This window comes from Canis lupus, chromosome 3, assembly GCF_048164855.1.
Source record: "Canis lupus baileyi chromosome 3, mCanLup2.hap1, whole genome shotgun sequence".
NCBI lineage: Eukaryota > Metazoa > Chordata > Mammalia > Carnivora > Canidae > Canis > Canis lupus.
The window spans coordinates 8,071,507-8,091,346 of NC_132840.1; the positions used below are offsets into that span (position 1 = coordinate 8,071,507).

At 46.9% G+C, this 19,840-nt stretch overlaps 1 protein-coding gene across 1 annotated transcript in view; it reads left to right on the forward strand.

The window, feature by feature from the left end:
- The window catches only part of CDH3 (cadherin 3), a 47,147-nt gene that overhangs the window by 19,488 nt on the left and 7,819 nt on the right, over window positions 1–19,840 (forward strand). The window contains exons 3-12 of the mRNA XM_072816382.1: window positions 6,425–6,510; window positions 7,844–7,969; window positions 8,176–8,331; window positions 8,424–8,568; window positions 10,153–10,328; window positions 11,012–11,140; window positions 12,831–13,016; window positions 15,079–15,320; window positions 15,717–15,862; window positions 16,618–16,842. Of these exons, the coding sequence (XP_072672483.1) occupies window positions 6,425–6,510; window positions 7,844–7,969; window positions 8,176–8,331; window positions 8,424–8,568; window positions 10,153–10,328; window positions 11,012–11,140; window positions 12,831–13,016; window positions 15,079–15,320; window positions 15,717–15,862; window positions 16,618–16,842 (1,617 nt within the window). The remainder of the gene's footprint in view (window positions 1–6,424; window positions 6,511–7,843; window positions 7,970–8,175; window positions 8,332–8,423; window positions 8,569–10,152; window positions 10,329–11,011; window positions 11,141–12,830; window positions 13,017–15,078; window positions 15,321–15,716; window positions 15,863–16,617; window positions 16,843–19,840) is intronic.

Sequence of the window (19,840 nt, forward strand, 5' to 3'; positions counted from 1 at the left end):
AAATTGTTGTTTCCATCTAATGTTGAGGGATCTTTGTATGCATCCTTAACATACCTTTAAGGAATGCTGAATCACCTAAGGAGTTTTAGGTATTCCCTTTAAGCTTTTCTTAACTCTTATTAAGGAACAAGTGTGTTTGGTCCTTCCACTCTTCAATAACTCTTAATAGCATGTATCTCTCCTTTCAAACCAAGAGAAAGCAGGCCTCAGGCACAAAAGTTCAACAAACAATAGATGGTGGGGCCCAGAGAATTCAAGTTCCTTATACCAGATCCCCTGAGCAAGTTAATGTCATTGCCTACAGCTGTCTCTGTGTCCACTAACTGCATCCAAGGCAGACCCTGACATAATGCATTCTCTTAGTCCTTTACTTATATTCTCATTTATCAACCCTGTAAGAGTGATACTGTTATTTTCCCCACTCTAGTGCTTTCCCCCAAACATCACACTGCCTCACCGGGCATCTAAAAATCAGACTCCATTATTTTAACTGATGGAGAAGGAGAACAGGTAGTGGGAGGTGGGGAAGAGATAAGGAAAGAAACTCTCAGGTGTATCTAAAAGACACTCAAGAAGGATAATGGTTAAGAAAATGACTCAGGCCATTCTAGCTCCTATGTAACTTCAGTGAATTCATTTAACCCCTGGTCACATACTAGAAAATGGACTTTAACTCTACTCCATAGGGTGCTTGATGAAGATTAAGTAAGAAGGCATTTAAGTGTCGTCTGTTAGTATTAATTCAGGAGGGGAAGAATTCCTGATTCCTGAGAATGGAGCAGGCTGTATTAGTTTGCCGGGCTGCTATAACAAAGTTACCCAGACTTAGGAGCTTAAACAACGAAAAGTAATGTGTGGGTAAGGTTGGTTTTGTGTGAGGCCTCTCGCCTTGGCTCATGGCTGGCTGTCCTCTCTTCCCTCTGTAACTGTGTCCAGACTCCCTCCTCTTATACGACCACTAGTCATGTTGGCTTGAGCCCTACCCTAATGACATCATTTTAGCTTTGGCACATCTCTAAAGGCTCTGTCTCCATGTACAGTCCTGAGGGTTAGAACTTCAACATATGAGTTTGGTGGGGAGAATGAGGCAATTCATGTGAAGAGAAGAATCTGACAGAAAATTCAAAAAAATAAGTTGTTGGTATCACCAGTCATTGGAAAGGTTCATTTCCTTTCAGTCTTTTGAAATGTGCATAGTTGCATATCTTATATAGGCCTTTCTACGTTCCGCTGACTTTCACTTCATGGCATAAGAACTTCCCTAGATAACTTAAAAACTCTACTATAAATATCATTTTGCATAGTTGGATAAATAATCCATGGAGTAAGCATTCCATAGATTATTTAACTGTTGCCCTATATTACGGTGATGTAACCGTTGTCATATATCATTCCTGGTCCTTTTAGTTCTAGGCCAAAGCAAGATGCCTGAGAAGATGAGACTCTAGGGCACCTGGGTGGCTCAGTCGGTTAAGCGTCTGCCTTTGGCTCAGGTCATGATGGGATCAAGCCCCACATCGGGTTCCTTGCTTGGTGGGGAACCTGCTTCTCTCTCTCCCTCTGCCTGCTGCCCCTGCCTGTGCACACGCGCACGTGCGCTCTCTCAAATTATTTTTTTTTTCGCTCTCTCAAATTAAATAAATAAATTAGATAGATAGATAGATAGATAGATAGATAGATAGATAGATAGATAGATAGATAAAATCCTAAAAGAAGAGGAGACCCTAAAGCTCTCTGCAGGAGGCAAAGGGCAGGGTCACCCTGGGAGTCTTGCTGCCTCTAGGACCCTCTGGAGCTGACTCAGACCTAGATTCCTCTCTTCCCTCCTACTGGCCAAGCATGTCACAGCCCTCCACTCTTTAGTAGGGACCTTGGCAAGGGAGCACCTGGTTTCTAAGTATCTTCTCTTTATCACAGGCACATTTCCAGGCTTCTGCCACCAGAGTCTGCCTCTCTGTGAACTCTTGGGTTCTAGGGAGCTGGCAACGGGCTCTGTGGAGCTGAGGGCAGCTCTGCTGTACGCCTTTCAGCCTCCCTTCCTTGCCACTTCCATTCACTGAGCCCTCTTCCCAAAGATGACCAGCATCTTAACTTCATTCACCTTGGTTAGCAGTGCCTGTTCTTGAACCTCTCACGTCGATGTGCTCACACCTGTGTCCTCTTAGATCTGGCTTCTGTCATTCAGCAGTAGGTTTGTAAGATTCATCCGTGTCATCTGTCCTTGTGGTTGATTCATTTCATTATGTGAATAACCGTGGTGTTTCTGTCCTTTCTGCCCTGATGGACCTTTGGGCAGTTTCCAGCTTTTCACCATTAGGAACGGTGCTGCTGTGAACATTATAACACATGCCTTCGGGGGAGTGTGTATGTGCTTGTTGGGTCTCTACTGCAAAGTGGAATTGCTGGGTCCTGGGGAATGTGTATATTTAGCCTTGGTAAATACTACCCAACAGTTTTCCAAAATGACTATTCCGTTTTGCACTCCCACATCAGACTTCTGCTGTTTTTTCTTAGTGAAGTAAAATATATGCATAACATAAAGTTGACCATTTTAACCATTTTAAAGTAAATAATTCAGTGGTGTTTTTTAGATTTAATTTTATTTATTCATTAGAGACACACAGAGAGAGGTAGAAACACAGGCAGAGGGAGAAGCAGGCTCCTCACAGGAAGCCTGATATGGACTTGACCCCGGGGCCCAGGGATCACGCCCTGAACCGAAGGCAGATGCTCAAACTCTGAGCCACCCAGGCATCCCTTTAATTCAGTGGTGTTAAAGCACATTCACGGTGTGATACAACCAGCATCATAATCCATCTCCAGAACTTTTTCATCATCCCAAACAGAAGCTTTGTACCCATTGGACAGTAGCACCCCACTTACCCCTGTCTAGAGCCCCTGGTAACCTCAAATCTACTTCCTTTCTCTATTAACTATTCTAAGTACCTCGTATACACGAAATCCTACAGTATTTGTCCTTTTGTGACTGGCTGATTTCACTTACCATGATGTTTGCAAGGTTCATCCATATTGTAGTATGTGCCATAATTGCGTGACTTTTGAAAGCTGAGGAGTATTCTGTTGCAAGGATATACCGCATTGTGTTTATGGACACTTGGGTTGTTTGCACCTTTCAGCTACTGTGAAAAATGACACTATGGAAATTAGTGTGCAAGTATCTGTGTGTGCTCCTCCTTCCAGTTCTTTGGGATGTATACCTAGAAATAGAACTGCTGGATCATACAGTAGTGCTCTTTACCTTTTGAGGAGCCACCAAACTTTTTCACACAGCAGCTGTACCATTTCATATTCCCTATGCCAGAGTGGTTCAATTTCTGGCCAGCACTTAACTCTCCCCCTGATTTTTAAGAAATAGATTTCTGGGCAGCCCGGGTGGCTCAGCGGTTTAGCACCATCTTCAGCCCCTGGCGTGATCCTAGAGACCCGGGATCGAGTCCCGCGTCGGGCTTCCCCCGTGGAGCCTGTTTCTCCCTCTGCCTGTGTCTCTGCCTCTCTCTGTGTGTCTCTCATGAATAAATAAATAAATAAAATCTTTTTTAAAAAATAGTTTTCCTAGTAGGTATGAAGTGGTATCACATTGTGACTTTGATTTGCATTTCCCTGATGACTAATGACTCTGAGCATCTTTTCATATACTTATTGGCCACTTGTAGATCTTTTTTTTTTTTTTTTTTTGACAGATATCTTTTCAGGTCCTTATTTTTTAAAATTTATTTATAATTAGAATGTTTGGTTTTGAAATTCTGTTTTTAGGAGTTTTTATATTCTAGATATTTTTCATTTGGAATTCTACTTTTTATTTTAAGATTTTATTTATTTATTCATGAGAGAGAGACACAGAGAGAGGCAGAGACACAGGCAATGGAAGAAGCAGACTCCCTGCAAGGAGCCCGATGTGGGACTCAATCCCGGCCCCAGGATCACACTTTGAGTAAGAAGGCAGATGCTCAACTGCTGAGCGACCCAGGTGTCCCTAGAATTCTACTTTTTTATTTTATTTTATTTTATTTTATTTTATTTTATTTTATTTTATTATTTTATTTTTTTATTTTATTTTATTTATGAGGGACACAGGGAGAGAGAGGCAGAGACACAGGCAGAGGGAGAAGCAGACTCCATGCAGGGAGCCCTACACGGGACTCGATCCCGGGTCTCCAGGATCAGGCCCTGGGCTGAAGGCGGCACTAAACCGCTCAGCCACCCAGGCTGCCCAAATTCTACTTTTTTTTTTTTTTAAGATTTTATTTATTCATGAGAGACAGAGAGAGAGAGAGAGAGAGAGAGAGAGAGAGAGAGGCAGAGACACAGGCAGAGGGAGAAGCAGGCTCTATGCAGGGGGCCTGATGTGGGACTCGATCCGGGACCGTGGGATCATGCCCTGAGCTGAAGGCAGATGCTCAACCGCTGAGCCACCCAGGCGTCCCAAATTCTACTTTTTTAAGGGTGTCTGGATGGCTCAGTAAAGTGTCTGACTTGAGGATGCCTGGGTGGCTCAGTGGTTGAGGGTCTGCTTTTAGCTCAGGGTGTGATCCCGGGGTACTGGGATCGAGTCCCTCATCGGGCTCCCTGCATGGAGCCTGCTTCTCCCTCTGCTTCTGTCTCTTCCTCTCTCTGTGTGTGTCTCTCATGAGTTTAAAAAAAAAAAAAAGTGTCCGACTTGGTTTTGGCCTAGGTCATGATCTCAGGGTTATGAATTCAACCTTGCACCCAGTGATTTATTTAAAAATCAAATCTTAAACAAAACAACAAAAAACCCACAAGTCATCTATCCTTTCTTATTTGAAGGAAGAAATTTTTTTTAAGTAATCTCTACACCCAATATGGGGCTTGCACTCACAACCCCGAGATCAAGAGTTGCATGCTCTACCTCCTGAGCCAGCCAGGTGCCCCAAGAAATGATTTTTTTAAAGATCTTATTTATTTATTTGAGAGAGAGAGAGTGCATGAGAGACAGTACAAGCAGGGGGAGGAGCAGAGGGAGAGGGAGAAGCAGGGCTTGATCCTGGGACTCCAGGATCATGACCTGAGCTGGAGGCAGACGCTTAACCAACTGAGCCATCCAGGCACCCAGGAATGATTTTTTCATTTCTTATTTATTTTTTAAAAGATTATTTTAGGAATCCCTGGATGGCTCAGCGGTTTAGCGCCTGCCTTTGGCCTAGGGCATGGTCCTGAAGTCCCGGGATCGAGTCCCACATCGGGCTCCCTGCATGGAGCCTGCTTCTCCCTTTGCCTGTGTCTCTGCCTCTCTGTGTGTGTGTGTCTCTCATGAATAAATAAATAAAATTTTTTAAAAAAGATTTTTTAAATTTATTCATGAGAGACACAGAGTGAGAGGCAGAGACACAGGCAGAGGGAGAAGTAGGCTCCAAGCAGGGACCCCGATGTGGGACTCTACCCCAGCACCCCAGGATCACGCCCTGGGCCAAAGGCAGATGCTCAGCTGCTGAGCCACCCAGGCATCCCCCAGGAATGATTTTTTTAAACAATCGTCATCATAGAGGAAGAAGGGAGTGGTGACAGCAGGAAGAAGAAAAGATTAACCAATCATCATCTGAGACTAAAGGATAATTTTTCAAAAAAGGACAGTTTTTTTCCTGTGGCACTGTCCCAGTGGGCCAGGTTGTGCTAGAACCTAGTGAAACAGTGTACACCAGTGTCTGGGCCAGCATTAGGGAACCACACGGACAGAGCATGATGCTGAGGGGCCCAGGTGGGCCCTCAGGTCCCCTCTTTTCATGCTTTGGCCACAAGCAAGGGTGGGTAAGAACATGCTCTAGAGAATACTTTGGAATAAGGCCCATCTGGCTTCTGAACCTCAGTTTTCTTATCTTTCCGAAGGAGCTAATTACCTACCTTGGTTGTTAAGGTAGTTGTAAGGATGGAATGGGCATGGTCTTTAGCTTCCTGAATAGTAGTTATCACCTCAGAGTGCTTCTTTAAAGGGTGGCTAAGCAGGGGGAGGGGAGGGATTCAGAGGAACAGCTAGAGGTTGTCCAGAATGATCTGTGTGGGCAGCCATGTAGCAGGATGCATATTGCATGTAGGTAGACTCCTAGTCTTCTGAAATGGTGACAGTCTCCTGCCTCCAAGTATGACTTTGGGTTAACCTGTGTCTCATGAGACCACCTGGGGCCGATGTGCTGAATGACTATGATCTTGATTCTTTGGTGTCAGGAGCAGATAAGGGCTTGGCCCACAAACCACAAACCTTTGGTCTTCCTCTTGAGACCAAAGTTGGAAGCCCCATCTGAAACTCCTATTTGATCACAATGGAGACCAAAGCCAGGTCTCTGGAACAGCCCTTGATCATGTCAGAGGGCTGTTGTCAGGTGTTGCTTCCCCTGATGTAACTTCCAGAAGCCCCCTCCTTCCTAATACCGTCTTTCTTCCTTCCCCACAGTGATTTGCATGGACTGCCCTGGGCAAGAGTCAGCCCTGCTTAGCACTGATAGTGATTTCGCTGTGCTGAATGATAGAACAGTCCAGGTAAGATACCACGTGCACTGGCAAGGTGGAAGAAACATCTTCTCCATGCATGCTCAGCTTGCTGCTGGCCGGGACGTCCTGGTTGCTGTAGCCATGGCGAACCACATAGCCCCTTCAGAGGAGGCCGTGCTAGCCGTCAGCTGCCCACAGCTTGCAACACCCCGATAGAGGCGCTAAAGAGTCAGGCCCGTGGCGCAAGGAACTGCCTTGGGTGCAATCACCCAGGGCCCTTGGCCCCTCGGATTCCCTTCCCACCTCCGTTTCCTTCTTTTCTTTATCATCTGGCTAAACCCAGGGGGAAAGTGATTCCAACGTGGGGCTGCCAATCCCATGAGCCTCTGGGAAGACAGACCTGAGGCATTTTGTTCTTTTAATTTTTTGAATAACTAATATAGCCACATGGTTCAAAAATTTGAAAATATTAAAAAGTTACACAATGAGGAGTGCCCGGGTGGCTCAGTCAGTTGAGCACCTGCCTTGGACTCTGGTCATGATCTCGAGGTCCTGAGATTGAGACCCGCGTGGGGCTCACTGCTCAGCGAACCTTCTCCCTCTCCCTCTCCCTCTCCCCCCTCCACCCTCCCCAGTCCATACTCTCTCTCCAAAAAAGAAAAAGAAAAAAAAAATTGAAAAAATGTACACAGCAAATAACCTCCCTTTGTTTCTCTGCATGTACCTAATGCCCTGTCCTAGACACAGATAACCACTGTTCCCAGGTTTTTTTCCTCCTAAAGTTTATTTATATATTCTATATTTATATTAAACATATTATATATTTTTATGTATTTATACATAAAGAGATACACAATTACTCTTTTTCCTCCTGTCTTTTATGCAAAAGCTAGTGTACTATTCACGTGTCTGCACCTTCTTTCTGCACTTAAAAATAGATGAGCTTACTGTCTCCTTCTGACAGATAACCCTACCTTTAATTTCTTTTGTATATCTCCCCACATTTTGTTTATATACGAGCCACTGTGAATACATGGTCTTATTTTCCTACCCTTTCACACCAAAGATGGTACATATTGACTCCATTAATTTGTTAAATAAAATACCTTGTTCTTTTTCATTTAATAGTATATATCCAAGATCTTCCCGTACCAGCACATAGACTTCCTCATTCCTCATTTTTAGTGCTGTATGGCACTTCCACTAGATGGAAGTATTAGGATGTATTTGATTGGTTCTCTATAAATGAACACTTAGGATTATTTTCAATTTGTCTTTTGCAGTAAACCCATTTAGGTCTCTCTCCTCACTCTTAACTTCTGTAAGTGAGAGGATGTCGGGTGTCTGCATGTCTGGGTTAAGCGGTCCCCTCTCCTTGCAGGAAAGGAAAGCACTGAAGATCTTCCCATTCGACCGTGTCTTGCGAAGACAAAAGAGAGAATGGGTGGTTCCACCGATCTCTGTCTCTGAGAATGGCAAGGGCCCCTTCCCCCAGAGGCTGAATCAGGTACAACTGCACCTTCTCCTGTGGAGTCCTTGCTGGCCGCAGGGACCTTCATTGAAAAGCCCGCTGATAGGGTTTCTTGCTCCTTAGAGCCTCCGCCATGGGAGCGGATTTGGATAAGGCAGTGCCTCTCCACCACCCCTCCCCACCTCTGTCGCCATCGTGAGATAGTTGAGACTTTGTCAACTGACATTTTCTTTTGCTTCTAGCTCAAATCTAATAAGGACAGAGGCACCAAGATTTTCTACAGCATCACAGGGCCCGGTGCAGACAGCCCCCCCGAGGGTATCTTCACCATAGAGAAGGAAACAGGCTGGTTGCTGTTGAATAAGCCACTGGACCGAGAGAAGATTGCAAAGTATGAGGCAAGTAATCTGCAGCATCTGCCAAGAAGCAGGGCCCCATGGCCAGGTGGGGAGGGCGGGGCCAGGCTGACCCCACACCTGTGCACCCACAGCTCTATGGCCATGCCGTATCAGAGAACGGTGCCTCAGTGGAAGACCCCATGAACATCTCCATCATTGTCACAGACCAGAACGATCACAAGCCCAAGTTCACCCAGGATGTTTTCAGAGGGAGCGTCTTGGAAGGGGTACTGCCTGGTAAGAGGACGGGGGAGGGGACAGCTGGAGGGAGAGGTTCCCTGGGCTCAGACAGCCTTGGGTCAACTTCTGGAACCATCTAGAGGTCTGACCAGACCCCTACAGGCTGGAAGAACCCTCCATACCTGATTTCCTCGGTTCTGTATTAGATCACCTGGGATCATCTTAAATATTCAGAGTCTCCCACTCCATCCCAAGATCCCTGAATAAGAATGATCCTAGAGGGATCCCTGGGTGGCGCAGTGGTTTAGCGCCTGCCTTTGGCCCAGGGCACGATCCTGGAGACCCGGGATCGAATCCCACGTCGGGCTCCCGGTGCATGGAGCCTGCTTCTCCCTCTGCCTATGTCTCTGCCTCTCTCTCTCTCTCTCTCTGTGTGACTATCATAAATAAATTTAAAAAAAAAATTAAAAAAAAAAAAAAAAAAAAAAGAATGATCCTAGAGTATGGCCTGGAATCTGTGTATTTAAAAATTTCCCAGAAGCTTCAGATGATCAGCCATGTTTGAGAACCACTAGCTTTGGAGCTACAAAGATCTAGATTTGAATCTTGATTTGCCTCTTTACTTGTGACCTCTTTTGCTGTAACCCTGGGCAAGTTCTTTACTTCTGAGCCTCAATCCTCACATCTGAAAATGGGAACAATGGGGGCACCTGGGTGGCAGTTGAGTGTCCAACCCTTGATTTCAGCTCAGGTCATGATCTGAGGGTCCTGGGATCGGGCCCTGCATCAGGCTCTGCACTCAGCATGGAGTCTGCTTATCCCTCTCCCTCCCTCTGCTCCTCCCCCCACTTGCGCTCGCTCTCTCTCTCTCTCAAATAAATAAATAAATAAATAAATAAAACCATTTTTTAAAAAAGAAAGAAAATGGAAACAATGTGACCTGCAAAGAATTGTCAAGATTAAGATATAATACATAATGACCTCAAAGACAGATGCTACTGGGGAGGAGTTCTCTTCCTTCCTTTCTGAGTTGTGGAGAATTCAAGAAGTGTGAGTTGGCTAGATTGCCAATATAGAAATCCCCCAAAGAAAAACAGTACCTTAAATGAGATGGAACCTCATTTTATCCTTATAATAGGAAGCCTACAGGTGGACAATCAAGGCTTGAATGGTGCTTCACAGTGTGGGGGACCTAGGCCCCTTCTCTCTAGTTGCTCTGCTATTTGGGCTTTATTTCCAAGATTACCTCGTGGTTGCTGCTAGAGCTCCAGTGGTTGCACCTGGAAGTGGTGGGTGAGGAGAATAAGCCCCATCCTCAAAAAAGCACGTTCCCCAAAGTTGTATATACCATTTGTCAGAATTTAGTCTCAAAGACATAGCTAACTAACTGCAAGAAGGGATGGGAAATAGTCTTCGTTCCAGACAGGACTGTGCTCAGCTTAAAATGGTTATGAGGATTTTGTTTCCAAGAAAGACATGAAGAATGGAAAATGAACACCAAGTATCAATCTGCCACAAAGTGGAATAAGGGTCCAAGCTAATGGGCAGAGTGGAGCCTCTCAGTGTTCTGAAAAGTGGGCGAGGCTGGAATTGGAGCTAAGAGGGAAGGGTGCTCGTTCATTCATTCCTTCTCCCCTCTAGGCACTTCTGTGATGCAGGTGACAGCCACAGATGAGGACGATGCCATCAACACCTATAATGGGGTGGTTGCTTACTCTATCCATAGCCAGGAGCCAAAGGACCCACATGACCTCATGTTCACTGTCCATCGGAGCACGGGCACCATCAGTGTCATCTCCAGTGGCCTGGACCGGGAGGTGAGTGGCTCTCAGGGAAAGTGCTGCCTACCCAGCTCAGGCTGGAGCCTGACGCTCAAGAGTAGAACCCCCATCCGTGCCCCAAAGCCCAAGGCAGAGCAGTGAGTATGCAGGTCAACTGGGAATGGCTGCTGCTTGCTGTGTTCCCATGTTGACGTCCCACAGCTCTCTAGAGCCAATGGCGTGGTGCCAAATGATCTCGTTAAGGCTGAGGAGCCAGCTGTAAAATGCAGGCATTTGATATTTTCTGTAGGTTTTCTCATTTCCTCTCGGAATGGCTCACTTAGCATGCACATTTCCCAGATTTGTCCCTTGTGTGCTACAAAGTCGAATTAGCTCCATGGATATTGGAGTTGCCTACTGTTTCCTAATTAATACTGTTGCCCAAATCCCCACTCAAAGCTCCCATTCTGCATCACCCCAGGGCCAGGGGGCAATGCCCAGACGGGACTCCACCCCCGGTTGGCCCAGGAGAACTATTTGGGTCTGCATTCCTGCCGCCCCCCCGCCCCACCCCTGCCTCTGTTCTTTCCTGCAGTGGGTAAGCAGTGGGCCAGGGATTTAAGAGAACACTGGGAGGTGGGGGACATACTCCCCTTCCCTCCACAGCCATCCATCCAGGGCTATGCCTCTGGGAGCCCAGGCTGAGGGACCCCTCAACCTTAACCTCCTTTCGTCCCCAGAGAGTCCCTGAGTACACGCTGACCATCCAGGCGACAGACATGGATGGGGATGGTTCTACCACCACTGCAGTGGCCATAGTGGAAATTCTCGATGCTAATGACAATGCTCCCATGTTTGATCCTCAGAAGGTAAATGTGCTTTCAATCCTTCTTCCCTCAGCAGGTGATAGAGGACTGAAGTTTTCCTTTTTTTTTTTTTTTTTTTCTGTCCAAGGTTTTCCTTTCTAATGAAATTCTGAAAGCAGCTCACATTGCTTGCTATCCTGTCCCACCACTTCCTAGTGTGTGACCAGAGGCAGATTTAACCTCTTTGTGCCCCGATTTCCTAATCTGTGAGGTAGAAACCATATTACCTACTGCATTGTTCTGAGTTTTCTTTTTTTTTTTTTTTAAGATTTTATTTAGGGATCCCTGGGTGGCGCAGCAGTTTGGCACCTGCCTTTGGCCCAGGGCGCGATCCTGGAGACCGGGATCGAGTCCCACGTCAGGCTCCCGGTGCATGGAGCCTGCTACTCCCTCTGCCTGTGTCTCTGCCTCTCTTTCTCTCTCTATGTGACTATCATAAATAAATTTTTAAAAAAATAAAAAAAAAAAAGATTTTATTTATTGGGATCCCTGGGTGGCACAGCGGTTTGGCGCCTGCCTTTGGCCCAGGGCGCGATCCTGGAGACCCGGGATCGAATCCCACGTCGGGCTCCCGGTGCATGGAGCCTGCTTCTCCCTCTGCCTGTGTCTCTGCCTCTCTCTCTCTGTGTGTGTGACTATCATAAATAAATAAAAATTTTTAAAAAAAGAAAAAAGGGAAAAAAATATTTTATTTATTTATTTGAGAGAGAGGCATGAGAGAGTGCAAAAAGAGAGTAGCAGGCAGAGGGAGAGGGAGAAACAGGCTCCCCACTGAGCTGGGAGCCCGAGGTAGGGCTCAATCCCAGGATGTTGGGATCATCTGAGCAGAAGGCAGACGCTTAACCAGCTGAGCCGCCCAGGTGCCCCTCTTCTGAGTTTTAAATGGAATAATCTCTTCACAGTTCATAACAATCCCTGGTACATAAGAGCTCAATATGAAAATCCTTGTCGAGGGGCGCCTGGCTAGCCGAGCTTAGTCATCGGAGCACATGACTCTTGATCTTGGTGTCATGAGTTCAAGCCTCACACTGGGAGTAGACTTTACTGAAAGAGAGAGACAAAGAAAGAAAATCCTTGTCGATATGAAGACTTACAATTTGCCTCACCATACTTGCCCACCTTCACCTAGTGAATGCCTTGTATACCTCCAGTGACAGAGGACTCTGTGCCAATCGGGATGACACCCACCCCCCTTCCATCTTTAGATAACTCTGGCTACTAAATATTATTTAGGCTTGATTAAAAATTTGTTCTGAGCAACTGAATTCCCATTGTTTGCCACCTGTTCCAGAACTTCCAAAAAAAGTTCCTAATCAGTGCCACACAGCAGTCAGGCACCTAGTCTTTCTCACCACCTTCTTCATACCTTTCTGACCTCAGCTGGATGGGTGGGCTATGCATGGCAGGGTTTAGGGCACGCAGACCAGTGAGATGACTGGGGTATTTTGCCCTTGGATGTAGGAAAGGTAGGTTCAAGATCCCTGTGGTCTGTCCCAGCAGCTGATACTTGGAACTATGTGCATGTGTGTGCCCTGAAACCCTGATATATGGGTTGGGCGGTCCCAGAAAGAGTGAGTGGCATGGAGCTCCCCTGGAATTGCACGGAGGATCCATAGCTGGTGAAGAGTGGAACAGTCTCAGGGTGGGTAGAGAGCCCTCTGCTCTGACTATGCTGTGCTTCCCACACCAACAGTACGAGGCCCGTGTACCCGAGAACATGGTGGGCCATGAGGTGCAGAGGCTGACAGTGAGTGACCTGGATGCCCCCAACTCACCGGCCTGGCACGCCACCTACCGCATCTTGGAAGGTGATGACGGGAACCATTTTAGCATCACCACCCACCCAGAGAGCAACCAGGGCATCCTGACGACCAGAACGGTGAGTCGGTTTGGGCTTTAGACAAGGGCCACCCCTGGGTTAGTCAGGTCTTCAGCCTCCAGTACAAGGAGGTATACCACCTGCCTTGTGACACCTGCTCTGGAACATTCACCAGAATTCACAGGGAGTGTACCAGGCTTCTGACACTTTCCCATCCCTCTTGTGTTAGGGAATGAATTTGTTCAAAGTAAGTCTTACCAAGGGACTCAATTCATAAAAGAGGTCAGAATCCCAGATGTGATTGAGGCACATTAGTGGAGCCTCTCCTCCCAAATCCTGGTGTCCATGGCTGCCCCCAATTGGTCTTCTCACACAGAAAGTCTCTGTTTTAGTGGAATTCTTACTAGTTTTACATTTTATCCATAATACATATGTAGGTTTTTGCACAGTAAAATGTTTTAAGTTACTTAATAGTTAGATATGGTTGCCTCTTAAAAAGTCATTCAATAAAATTGATGCTTTAAGAAAATGGGCTTGATCTTTCTTTGATTTCGTTTACCTCCTGGTTTATTTTGAAGAATGGCCTAGTTTGAGAAGCAGGGTCTTATATAATACTTTTTTTATTTTAAAGATTTCATTTATTTATTTGAGAGATGAAGAGAGAAAGCAAGACAGATCCGGAGAAAGGGGAGGGGCCGATGGAGAGGGAGAAGCAGACTCTGTGCTGAGCAGGGAGCCTGACATGGGGCTCATCCCAGGACCCTGAGATCATGACATCATGACCTGAGCTGAAGGCAGATGCTTAACCCACTGAGCCACCCAGGCGCCCCTTATATAATACGTTTATCACTATCCTCTTCTTGCACCCAAAACTTTGTAATGCCCTTTTTATATTGTGAAATAAATTTCATTTATAATATAACTTATCCAATTTACACAATTTCTAGAAATGTAGAATTCTCTGAAATAAAGGAGGATTTTACAGGAAAAGTTACTGATAATAAGATAGTATTAGTACATATAGAACATATAGAACATAGTACATATAGAACGATGTAAAACTTGGGTGCATACGAGAAAACATAATGACATGGTCAGTTACTTGCATCTCTCTGTAGAAACGTCCAAATGCAGTGGATGCTGCGTGTCACTTGGGTGGCTCATGCATACCACAAGTCATACTGATGTCTTTACAGAGTAGCAAAAAAACAGCTTTCAGGGAAAAGCCTGAACAAATCAAATGGCAAGCTCCCCTCAGAAGTTGCACTCCTAGAAAGGTCACTATATATTAAAACCACACCAAAAACTTAGTTTATATGTGAAACATGTAACTATAAACAGATGTTTCACACCCATGCATATGTGAATGTCCGAGGGGATATTGGCAAGTCCCGTGGCCTGTGGGGACAGGTCTTTGTGTCCCTGCCCTAGCCTAGAAATGCCAACAGCGTCCCCAGTCATTATGACAACCGGAAAGGCCTCCGAAAGTTTCTACAACAACCCCTACAAGGCCACCGCCCCATTGGAAAGCAGTTCTAGGGCTTCCTGGTCTAGGTTTGGTCTGAGAGGCCCCATCAGCCACTCAGAAAGTGCAGGAGGCTGGGGTGCCCAGGAGGCTCAGACAGTTAAGCGTCTGACTCTTGGTTTCAGCTCAGGCCACGATCTCAAGGTCGGGAGACCAAGCCCTGCGTCGGGCTCGGCCCTGGAGCCTGCTTAAGATTCTCTCTCTCCCTCCCTCTGCCCCTGTACTCCCTCAAAAAAAAAAAAAAAAAAAGTTCAGGAGGCTTTATGCAAAGGACAGCATTTCTATTTGAAAGATTTATTTATTTTAGAGAGGGTGGGGAGAGGCAGAGGGAAAGGGAGAAAGAGAGAAACTGAAGCACGCTCAGCCCCAGCCTGGAGCATGATGCGGGCCTCCACGTGGGGCTCGGTCACAACTCCTGAAACCAAGAGTCAAACACTTAACTGACTGCACCCCCCAGACGCCCCAGAAAGGACAGCATTGTTGATGTTGGGAGCCTCGAACCCCTCCCTGTTGCTCCTTTCTTTCTGCCATCATAGCACTGCAATGGGTCCTCCTCACAAATTGGCAACTCAGATCCTCCCTCTCCTTCTCTCTCAGGGCTTGGACTTCGAGGCCAAAAACCAGCACATTCTGTACATCGAAGTGACCAATGAGGCTCCTTTTGTGGTGAAACTCCCGACCTCCACGGCCACCGTGGTAGTCCATGTGGAGGATGTGAATGAGGCACCTGTGTTTGTCCCACCCTCCAGAGTCGTCGAGGTCCAGGAGGGCATCGCTATCGGGGAGACTGTCTGCACCTACATTGCACAGGATCCCGACAAGGGGGGTCAGAAGATCAGGTACACGGGAGCTGGGCTCGGATGCATCCAAAAGCAGTAGTAGTATTGGATGGGCTATTTAGTATGGTCTGCATTTGTTCTAATTACCATAAAGATTGCTAAATATACTGAACATCGCCCCTACACAGGGCCTTCCCTTCCTACCGTCCCCGGGGCTGAAGACTCTGAACAGAGATCCAGGGGGGCAGGTATACCCCCTCCCCCTCATGTGTCCCTGCTGGGCCATCTCCCTGCTGCTCAGGCTCCCATTTAGGGGTGAGGTGCATTTTTCATGTGATTCCGCTTAGGAGCCCTGAGTCCCATGACACCATCTGCCAGTTGGAATGAGTAGGCTTTGAATGACAACCAGAATTCTAAGTATTCTAGGTATGACTCTTCTCAACTTTTCCATTCCAGCTACCACATCCTGAGAGACCCAGCTGGGTGGCTAGCAATGGACCCAGACAGTGGGCGGGTCACAGCCACAGGGGTCTTAGACCGTGAGGATGAACAGTTCGTGAAGAACAATGTCTACGAAGTCATGGTCTTGGCCACAGATGATGGTGAGAACTTCCTCCAAACGCCTCCACTTGGGTACCTTTGGAACCCATGACATAACACATCCCCTCCACAGACATAGCATGGGTACCAGCAAACCTATCTGAAGGGTCAAGGAAGACTTTCAGAGGAGATTTCTAAAGACTAGGATTGGCTGGCTATGGTTTCCCTAAGATCCAGGTGTTAGGAGAAGGATTTCTTTCGGCCCACGTGTGTAGTTCACTGAGCCCTGAATTGGCCAGTTTCCTAAACCTTGTAATTTGATTGAAAGGGGCTGCCGGGAAAGGGCCATGATTGATTAGTGATGTCACACTGTGACAGAGTTGGGAGTTGTGATGTGATTTGACATCTCTGCTTGACACAGTGAAGCAAGGCCTGGAAACAGGTGAGAAGTCCCAGCAGGACTGTGAAGGGTGACATCCTTAAAGCTCATCAGCAAACATTGCATCAGTCCTGGGGTGGCCAATAGGTTTCCCTTTGTGATAGATTGGTAGTGGCCATATGGATGAAGTGGCTGTAACTGTCCTATGATCAGTTAGGAATATCTGCTATCAGAATGATGGCATGATTGCCATGGACTTGCCATCACTGGTTTGACCTATGATGAGACTAGGGCGGGACATGGAGGGTCTTGAAAAGTTGCAGCTGGGCAGTGAACAGGAACCTCCCTGAGGCTGACTGGGTAGGTCATAGAGCTCAACATTCATCACCTCCACCATGGGCAGATGCTGAAAAGGGATCTATGTGTCATTATGAACAGGGAGCCCTCCCACCACTGGCACTGGGACCCTCCTGCTAACACTTATGGATGTCAATGACCATGGCCCAGTCCCTGAGCCCCGTTGGATCACCATCTGCAACCAAAGTCCTGTGCCCCAAATGCTGAACATCACGGACAAGGACCTGTCCCCCCACACCTCCCCTTTCCAGGCCCAGCTCACACATGACTCGGACATCTACTGGACTGCAGAGGTCAATGAGAAAGGTAACTGAGTGGTGGGTGGTAGGTGGGTGTGTGCCCCATATGAGGACCCTGTCCATGTTATGGTCTGCGTTTGAAAGTCAACCAAATGCTAGTTATTAACTTAGTTTAAGCCTTCAAGAATGCTCTAGCCCAACCACCTTTCTGTACAGTTCGAAAAACTGAGGTGGGGGGTGGGGAATATGGACCAGGATGTGTGAGGTATCACATAATGAAGGAGCCAGGACTCCTGCAGTGATAATAGCTCACATGCCGTGAGCATGCTTATTATGTGCGAGACAGCACTTCGGACGCTTCATAGATGAGGTTACTCAATTCTCACAGAAACCCACATCTATGTGCGTATGCGCCGTTTACAGGTGAGAAACCAGGCTTACAGAAAGTTCAGAAGGTGAAAGATCTTGGCAGAGGCATTACAGCTAGAAAATGACGCCACCAGATTTTGAATCCAGGCACTCTGATTTACCGTTGGTGCGCTGCTGCCTACCATTTATTGATCCCTGATATTACACAAGATGCTCGCCCTTCCTTCCTTCCTTCCTTCCTTTCTTTCTTCCTTCCTTCCTTCCTTCCTTCCTTCCTTCCTTCCTTCCTTCCTTCCATCCATCCATCCATCCTTATTTTATTTATTTTAAAGATGTTATTTATTTATTCATGAGAGAGAGAGAGAGAGAGAGAGGCAGAGACACAGGCAGGGAGAAGCAGGCTCCATGCAGGGAGCCCGATGTAGGACTTGATCCCGGGCCTCCAGGATCAGGCCCTGGGCCAAAGGCAGGTGCTAAACCGCTGAGCCACCCAGGGATCCCCTCTTTCTTTAATATTTCTACCACCCTCTGTGGTCAATGTTTTTATCCACATTTACAGATGACAATGAGGCTCAGAGGGGTTAAGTAGCATGTCCAACGGCACAGTGTGTGTGAGTATGGAGCAGAAGTTGAAGCCACAGTCCCAGGCCGTCACGCACCTGCTTCCATCTACTTCCCTATCCTTTCTCTTTCCCATCCTGCCCTGGCAAGGGGTTTAATGGTGTCAAGTGAATGAGGACCCAGGATATGTGAAAAATCCAGCCCCAAATGCCATTAAGGCCCCTGGAGTGAGTGACACTGTTGACTTTGGTTTGAAATGTCCCCCCCACTTCCTCTTGGGGTTGGGGTGCACCAGGAGGAAAATAGGGAACCAGTGCACACAGATTCTGCCCAGAAGGAACCAAATGCCCAATGTCTAGTACTGCACTGAGCACAGCCCAGAAAGCACTCAGGAGACATGCTGCAGACACCCACATTGTGTCAATTTTATGATTATTGTGATTTGAGTATATAATGTCGGGCACCTTGTCTTTAACAAGCCCAAGTTGGTCTCCTGTCACCCCCTTGTGGCCTAGAAGCCATTTTTTCTCCTCCCTGATCTTAGCGTTTACAGACAATGGACTCTGGAACCGGGATGCCTTGGTTCCAGACCCAGTTCCTCTGTTTACTAGCTCTGTGATTATGGGCAAGTTCCTGAACTGCACTGATCACCAGTTATCCCTATCTGTAGAATGGTGCCAATAATTGTACCTACTTCCATCTAGTTCCTGTGAAGATAAAGTAGGTGATTATGCGAGAGGCTTCTTGTCTGGTACATCAGTGCTCAATAGATGTGAACAGCCACCTTTACTAGCACTCTTCCCCAGCGGCAATCACAGATCTGGCTCGGTCAAGTGTGAACATTATGGCCAAAGCCTAGTACCAACACCTGGTTATAGTATTGATACCTGGTTCTTGGGGAGTTCTTTGCTTGTTTTGTTTTTTTAAGATTTATTTGAGAGGGAGGAGGGAGGGAGAGAGAGAAGGAATATGAACCGGGGAGGGGCAAGGGAGAGGAACAAGCAGACACCTTGCTAACTTGGGGGACCCAATGTGGGGCTCAATCCCAGGACCCCATGATCATGACCTGAGCTGAAGGCAGACACTTAACCAACTGAGCCACTCAGGTGCTCCTGGTTCTTGTGGGCGGGTGGTTATTTTTTTAACTTTTTGTATTTGAGAGAGCGAGCAAGCCAGAGAGCACAAGCAGGGGGAAGGGCAAAGGGAGAGGAAGAAGGAGGCTCCTGTCTGAGCAGGGAACTTGATTCAGAGCTTGATCCCAGGACCCAGGGATAATGACCCGAGAGCCAAAGGCAGACACTTCAGGTCTCAGCCACCCAGATGCCCCTGGTTCTTGTTTTTTTAATTTAGTTTTTCTATCTGACCATGTCCTTGTTGTCAGGGGAGTTAACCCAAATTCTACTCCTGTGTGACCTCAGTCTGGTTACTTAGCCTCCCTAAGCTTCAATTTCTGCATTTGTAAAATGAGGCTAATAGTGCCTCCTCTTAAAGTGTCAGTGAAGATAGAGTAGAGCCTTGTACCCAGTTAGTGTCCCCTTAGTTACCAGCACCACCATCATCACAGTCACCTGAGAAATCCTCCCTCCAGCATGGGGACATGATGGTGGTAGGAATGTTTTGATGAAATACCCCACATTGACCTCCATGACTTTGGTGGACTAAATATTCAGCCTGCAGAGCTCCCTGTCTACCTTCCATTACTGTACAGGAACATAGCAAATTCTCCCTTCTGGCTTTTGTGCTAAGAGGAGCCCAATGTATATGCAGGATCTTTGAACAAAAAGTTGCTTAAAGTCCATGCTGAAGGGACGGCTGGGTGGCTCAGCGGTTGAGCGTCTGCCTTTGTCTTGGGGCATGATCCTGGTCCCGGGATCGGGTCCCACATCTGGTTCCCTGTGAGGAGCCTGCTACTCTCTCTGCCTGTGTCTGTGCCTCTCTCTGTGTATCTCTCATGAATAAATAAATAAATAAATCTTAAAAAGAAAAAAATCCATGCTGAAATACACTGGCAACCCTGAGGGTGGGTGAGCTAGAAAGGTGGGGTGGTTTTTGGTTGCCCCAGTGATTGGGGACACTCCTGGCATTTAATGACAAGAATCTGTAATGCTTGGGAGAGTCCTGCATGATGAGAAATC